Source organism: Oncorhynchus nerka, unplaced genomic scaffold (genome assembly GCF_034236695.1).
Source record: "Oncorhynchus nerka isolate Pitt River unplaced genomic scaffold, Oner_Uvic_2.0 unplaced_scaffold_29___fragment_2___debris, whole genome shotgun sequence".
NCBI lineage: Eukaryota > Metazoa > Chordata > Actinopteri > Salmoniformes > Salmonidae > Oncorhynchus > Oncorhynchus nerka.
Genome location: NW_027040344.1, coordinates 49,477 through 57,414, shown reverse-complemented (window position 1 = coordinate 57,414; position 7,938 = coordinate 49,477). Strand labels below are relative to the sequence as shown.

At 41.7% G+C, this 7,938-nt stretch overlaps 1 protein-coding gene across 1 annotated transcript; it reads left to right on the top strand.

Moving 5' to 3' along the window:
* Positions 1–3,902: 3,902 nt before the first annotated feature.
* LOC115110272 (heat shock 70 kDa protein) lies at positions 3,903–7,427 on the top strand. The gene is given in 3 exon segments (XM_029635774.2): positions 3,903–4,348; positions 5,311–6,393; positions 6,396–7,427. Coding segments are annotated over 2 exon segments (1,932 nt in total). The 5' UTR covers positions 3,903–4,348; positions 5,311–5,333; the 3' UTR covers positions 7,268–7,427.
* The last annotated feature ends 511 nt before the right edge of the window (positions 7,428–7,938 follow it).

Genomic DNA, 7,938 nt, shown 5'->3' with positions numbered 1-7,938 from the left:
AGTTGACTCAAAGAGAGAAAGGCAATAGTTGAAGCAGCATAGAGAGAGAGAGCTAGCTATATTTCATTAGATTTTTTCTTCTTCTTAGTCTACCTTTCACTTAGCTATTGCAGCTAATTTATTCTACCCAAAGAACCTGACTCAAACAGAGAGAAATGCTATTTATGTTAGCTAGCTGGCTAAGGCTATTCAACACTGCAACTCTTCCAAGTCAATGTAAGCTTTTGGTTTTATAAATGTATGGACACCGGGGCCCGCCGGTTTAACTGCTAAACTACTTGCTGTACACTGTAATGCGTGATTGTACACTTGGGATTGGATTGTGGGTTTACTAATGTGTTGGTTCTATTTGGTTTTGTTTTACTATAACCTTGATATGGTGACGATGTAGGTTGTGTAGTGGTTAGTGGTTATGGTGTGACGGTTTGGTAAGGAGAGGTTTTTGTGCCTAGTCACAGATAGCTGTTGTGTTGTGTACTGAAGTCCACAAGTGAAGGGAAAATGAGAGGAGGAAAGCTTGTAGATGCGAGAATTAATTTTACAACAAGTAAAGTGATAATGCTCTATGTGGCTGCTATGAAATTTAACTGTGTGTGTGTGTGTGTGTGTGTGTGTGATCAGGGGTGTATTCATTCTGCCGATTCTGTTGCAAAATGTTTCTTAAACAGAACGAAATGGGGCGGGACCAACTTGAATTTATTTATCCAATAGAAACTTTTGAAATGTTTTGCAACTATTTGGACTAAAGATTACACCCCAGATCAGCTAGATGCAGGCAAGAGTGTGCAAGGTGGGATTGAATGTGTCTCTGCCTGTCACCTTGATCACTCCAATTTGTCTCTCGACCTGTGCACCTACGGTATAAACTTTCATTTCTAGGCTATAGGTTGTAGCAATCTCTTGATTGGTATTGGGAAAATTTGAGTATCATGTAGTAGCCTAAACCTATTGATGTTACATTGAGCTGGGTGAATGGGAATATGAATGACAGTCATCCAATATGCTGTAATCGAAATAAGGCCATGGTAATAAAACAAAATCCTCCATAATTTTGAACGGCACTGCTGTGTATATAGTGTGAAGGGTGTCCTCATCTAGTAGTTGTATTCTGATATGGTAAGGCAACTTAAAGTGCGTGAAATCATAGTATTTTACTGTCAGCCATTGTTGCCATTAATGCTCAATCAGACCACCAGAGGCCATCTTTGAGCACCTCTACACTCATAAGTATCCAGGGCTGAATACTTATGTACATTTTTAATTTATTTTTTATTTATCTGTTATTTTACCAGGTAAGTTGACTGAGATCACATTCTCGATTGCAGCAACGACCTGGGTAATAGTTACAGGGGAGAGGAGGGAGATTAATGAGCCAATTGTCAACTGGGGATTATTAGGTGACCATGATGGTTTGAAGGTCAAATTGGGAATTTAGCCAGGACACCGGGGTTAACACCCCTACTCTTACGATAAGTGCCATGGGATCTTTAATGACCTCAGAGAGTCAGGACACCCGTTTAACGTCCCAACCAAAAGATGGCACCCTACACATGGCAATGTCCCCAATCACTGCCCTGGGGCATTGAGATATATCTTTTTTTTAGACCAGAGGAAAGAGTGCCTCCTACTGGCCCTCCAACACCACCTGGTCTCCCATCTAGGGACTGACCAGGACCAACCCTGCTTAGCTTCAAAAGCAAGCCAGCAGTGGTTGCAGGGCCTGTGCAGTGCTGGAGAGTTACCCTCTGCTGCTCCCACCTATTTAACCGGTAAGCAAACGGGTGGTCCAGGGTGTCCACCAGGTGGAGAACATATGGTCACACTAACCTCTCAAAGCACAAACAGGTAGTGAGGGTACCCACCGGGTAAGAACACACTCAGTTACCCAACCTTTCTTGGGAACAGGAACAATGGTCCAGTTAGCTAGCTGGCTAAGAACTATTCAACACTGCAACTCTTCCAAGTCAATGTAAGCTTTTCTAGGTTTTCTTAAATGTATGGACACTCGGGGTAGTTACTTTAACTGCTAAACTACTCTGTAGCTGTAGCTTCTAGGGAGGTTGTGGGTTTACTAATGTGTTGGTTCTAGCTAGCTTGGAGGTAGTTACTACTGTAGCTGTCAGCTAGCTCTAGGAGGTAGTTACTACTGTAGCTATCAGCTAGCTCTAGGAGGTAGTTTTACTGTGCTGTCACAGATAGCTCTGGAGGTGTTACTAAGTCCACAAGTGAAGTAGCTGAGAGGAGGAAAGATTGTAGCTCTAGGAGGTGTTTACTGTAGCTACAGCTAGCTGGAGGTAGTTACTCTGTGCTGTCTGCTAGCTCTAGAAGGTAGTTAACTGTGTGTGTCAGTGAGCTCTAGGAGGTAGTTACTTCTGCCGCTGTTGCAAAATGTTTCTAGGAGGTAACGACTTGTAGCTGTCGGGACCAACCTGAATTTATTTGTACAATAGAAACTTTGAAATGTCAGCAACTATTTGAGGTAAAGATTACTACTGTAGCTGTCAGCTAGATCTAGGAGTGTAGTTGGGATTGAATGTGTCTCTGCTCTAAACACCTTGAGTCACTGTAGCTGTCAGCCTGCTCCTATGAGGTAGAAACTTTCTACTGTAGCTTCTATGAGGTAGAGGAGTTACTACTGGCTGTCAGCTAGCTCTATGAGGTAGAGGAGTTACTACTGTAGCTGTCAGCTAGCTCTAGGAGATAGTTACTACTGTAGCTGTCAGCTATTAGGAGGTAGTTATTACTGTAGCTGTCAAAAGCTCTATGAGGTATTACTACTGTAGCTATCAGCCTCTAAAGGTATTGATGTTACATTGAGCTGGGTGAATGGGAATATGAATGACAGTCATCCAATATGCTGTCAGCTCGCTCTATAAGGCCATAGTTAAAACAAAATCCTCCATAATTTTGAGATAGTTACTACTGCTGGGTATATAGTGTGAGGGTGTACTCATCTAGTAGTTGTATTCTGATATGGTAATTAACTTAAAGTGACAGTGAAATCATAGGTATTTTACTGTCAGCCATTGTTGCCATTAATGCTCAATCAGACCACCAGAGGCCATCTTTGAGTTACTACTGTAGGGCTGAATACTTATGTAAGCTTTATTTTTTATTTTTCTGTTATTTTACCAGGTAGGTAGTTACACTGTAGCTATCAGCTATAGTTAGCTCTAGGAGGTAGTTACTACTGAGGAGGTAGTTACTATGAGCAAATTGTCAACTGGGGATTATTAGGTAGTTACTACTGATGGTTTGAAGGTCAAGGAGGGGAATTTACTACTGTAGCTGTCAATCAGATCTTAGTCGATAAATGTACATTGGATCTTTAATGACCTAGAATTTAGTGTGGGAATCAGCAGTTTTTCTCAAAAGATGTCACCAATTACCATGTCAGCTAATCATTTTTAGATTGTTAAGCATTGAGATATCTAAACTTAGTAATCAGAGGCCTCCTACTGGCCCCCATTCATTTTGTCTCCCATCAAATACATATTAGGACTCAACATTTGTAAGTCGCAAAAGCAAGCCAGCAAATGACTAAATGTAAATGTAAATGTGGTAAAGCTGCTGGCAAAATAAGGTATTTGTGTTTTTATTTTTAATAAATATGAGACCATTTTTAAAAAATATATGTTTTTGCTTTGTCATTATGAGGTATTGTGTGTTGACTGATGATGAAAAAAATAATTTCATACATTTTTAGAATAAAGCTGTAACGTAACAAATTGTGGAAAAAGTCAAGGGGTCTGAATACTTTCTGAATGCAATGCATATTAGCAAATACTTTAGCTACCATTTGTGTTTTTTTGTGTCAATTCTCTTACAATACATGTTTATTATTCATTAGTGAGAAAGAAATGTATAGACTGACATCTCGTGAACTGTTGAGGAACTGCAGTGTGGCCGATAGACTGAAATGTCGACTGAATAAGGTTGAACCGGATGCTGTTTCATTTGTGTTGAAATTTGAATCATTAACGATTTTTGATCATTTTAATCAATACAAATAATGGTTTTACTATTAGTGTGCTGTGTCTGTGCGTTCTGGACAGGTCTCCGCGCCTCTCGAACGCTCTGGAATAACGAGAACTTGCATTTGCATACGCCTGGCAGCCTGCGTCATTGCACAGGAATGCTGCACTCTCTTGAGCAATGTAGTCGGAGAGTTCGAGAAATGGCTAGAAATCATGAGTGCTATTTTTTAGGCAATGGGGATGGTATATATTCTGGTACCTTCAGTACCAGTACATTCAGATTCAAACATCGACTCAGCGAGAATACTAAAGGGAAAAGAAAGCAAGAAAAGAGAAGAGATACGTTCAACAGACCTCTACATTCATAAACTGTAAGTAAAGGGGAATTCATTCAGGACCCTATTTTTATAATGGCTGTGACAGTTATAAACTTGATAGAAAAACAATGATGCTATGTTGGTTGTGTGGACATAGCTGATTTAGCTATAACATTATGCCAGAATATTTGGTTAACTAATAAAGAAATAATATTATAATGATATAATATTATAATAACATTCATTGGACAGACTATGCCTACATTTATTTTGTAGCATATTATTATTTTATTATAATTAGTTATTTGTTCATTTTAAGAAAATCTGCTCTAATTCTGTGAAGATAACACAATATTATTCAGGAGTGTTCATAGAAAAAATGGAGGCCTGTTGTGAAAATAGTTTCTCTGTAATAGATTAGCAGAAATGATTGTGTCTAACACTAATATATATATATATATGTATATAACACTAATATATAACACAAACATTGACAACAGTGTTGTTTTCAGACCTGGGTTCAAATGCTTATTATTGTTTTTCAAGGACTTTAAAATACCAGTACATTTTGAAATATAAGTAGTTGAATATTGGAATGTGTTTGGAAATACATTTGGAAAGTATTACCATGTATTTGAAAATACTCAAATACATAGACAAGTGTATTTTAAAATTTAAAATATTAAAATATTCCATGCATTTGAACCCAGGATTGTTTGTTCCTAGGTGTATTTGAAATGTATTTGGAGATAAGTATTTGAAAATAGTTAAAATAGTATTTCAATAAAATGATTTGAAAATACTTTAAATAGAAGTGGCCACATTATTTGAAAATACTCAAATACACAGAAAATAAGAATTAGAAATACTTAAATACGCATGTATTTGAACCCAGGTCTGGTTGTTATTCAAGTATATTTATGCTAACATCTCTGTTGGTGGAGATTGTCATTACTTGCACCTAGGTTTTCGTAAAATAATATCAATTTCTAAAATATTATTTCATTCATTTGTAGGCAACTAACTCCAAACCATCAAGATGTCATCAGCTAAAGGCCCGTCTATCGGCATTGACCTGGGCACCACCTACTCCTGTGTGGGGGTGTTCCAGCATGGTAAAGTGGAGATCATCGCCAACGACCAGGGCAACAGGACCACACCCAGCTATGTGGCCTTCACAGACACTGAGAGACTTATCGGAGACGCAGCAAAGAACCAGGTGGCCATGAACCCCAACAACACCGTTTTCGACGCCAAACGCCTGATTGGCCGAAAGTTCAACGATCAGGTCGTGCAAGCCGACATGAAGCACTGGCCCTTCAAGGTGGTCAGCGACGGAGGAAAGCCTAAAGTTCAGGTCGATTACAAAGGTGAGAACAAATCCTTCAACCCAGAGGAGATCTCCTCCATGGTCCTGGTGAAGATGAGGGAGATCGCTGAGGCTTACCTGGGCCAGAAGGTGTCCAATGCAGTCATCACAGTCCCTGCCTACTTCAACGATTCACAGAGACAGGCCACTAAGGACGCTGGAGTGATCGCTGGGCTGAATGTGCTGAGGATCATCAACGAGCCCACGGCGGCAGCCATCGCCTACGGCATGGACAAAGGCATGTCCAGGGAACGCAACGTCCTGATTTTTGACCTGGGTGGGGGCACCTTTGACGTGTCCATCCTGACCATCGAGGATGGGATCTTTGAGGTGAAGGCCACGGCTGGAGACACTCACCTGGGAGGGGAGGACTTTGACAACCACCTGGTCAGTCACTTTGTGGAGGAGTTCAAGAGGAAACACAAGAAGGACATCAGCCAGAACAAGCGGGCTCTGAGGAGGCTGAGGACAGCCTGCGAGAGGGCCAAGAGAACACTGTCCTCCAGCTCCCAGGCCAGCATTGAGATTGACTCTCTTTTTGAGGGCATCGACTTCTACACCTCCATCACCAGGGCTCGTTTTGAGGAGATGTGTTCTGACCTCTTCAGGGGAACCCTGGAGCCTGTGGAGAAAGCCCTCAGGGATGCCAAGATGGACAAGGCCCAAATTCACGACGTCGTCCTAGTCGGAGGCTCCACCCGGATCCCCAAGGTCCAGAAGCTCCTGCAGGACTTTTCAACGGCCGAGAGCTAAACAAGAGCATCAACCCAGACGAGGCGGTGGCCTACGGCGCTGCCATCCAGGCGGCCATCTTGTCTGGCGACAAGTCTGAGAACGTCCAGGACCTGCTGCTGCTGGATGTGGCTCCCCTGTCCCTGGGCATCGAAACCGCCGGAGGGGTCATGACCGCCCTGATCAAACGCAACACCACCATCCCATCCAAACAGACCCAGACCTTCACCACTTACTCCGACAACCAGCCCGGGGTCATGATCCAGGTCTACGAGGGAGAGAGAGCCATGACAAAGGACAACAACCTCCTGGGGAAGTTTGAGCTTTCTGGGATCCCCCCTGCCCCACGAGGAGTCCCTCAGATCGAGGTGACCTTTGACATCGACGCCAACGGCATTCTGAACGTATCAGCGGTGGACAAGAGCACGGGCAAAGAGAACAAGATCACCATCACCAACGACAAGGGCCGGCTCAGCAAAGAGGATATTGAGAGGATGGTGCAGGACGCTGACAAATACAAAGCTGAGGATGACGCACAGAGGGAGAAGATAGCTGCCAAGAACTCCCTGGAGTCGTACGCCTTCAATATGAAGAGCAGCGTGGAGGACGACAACATGAAAGGCAAGATCAGCCAGGAGGACAAAAAGAAAGTGGTGGACAAGTGCGACCAGACCATTTCCTGGTTGGAGAACAACCAGCTGGGCGACAAAGAGGAGTATGAGCATCAGCTAAAGGAGCTGGAGAAAGTATGCCAGCCTATCATTACCAAGCTGTACCAGCAGGGAGGGATGCCCACAGGTTGTTGTGGAGATCAGGCACGGGCCAGCTCTGGTGACAGCTCCCAAGGCCCAACCATTGAAGAGATTGACTAAAGTCAGGGATTTTTATAAAGGACTTTTCAAATGCATTAGTATCACTGCATACAATTTACTATTCAGGAAATACTTTGTACTTGTAAAAACACACTGTACATCTGTTGATTCATACCATATTGCATTGCTGGACATTGCAAATAAAATGTATTTAAATATGTTTCTAGGTCTGTTGGCTGTTTTCTTGAATTCCTTCTCATCATAACACATTGATTATTCACATTTTTTTACACAATACCATGAAATATTGTAAACAAAACTTTGATAGACGGCTAAACCACCAGAGAGAACAAGTGAAGACACCCTAATGGCCACAATGTTTAGCTTATCAACTCTTTATTCTGCGATAACATCTGATACAATCACTATGGTCCTTCTTGGAAAAAGAGGCACAAATACATTTCTGGCACATATTAAAAAAAACAATTACAGGTCACATTTTTCCTTACTTTGTGCTTATTCGTGTCAAGCTCAAAGAACCAAATACTGTATATTTGACTGATTTTGGAGTATTTAAAGTGGAACTGACAGCATTTGAACTACTTTGCAGATATGAAACAAACGGACAATCATATCAGTAAAACATACAATTCCCAGTTTATGCTTCAAAACCAACTTTATAAGAAAAAAAACAAGAAAAAAGGTTCTATTTGACTCATAATTCCATGTTG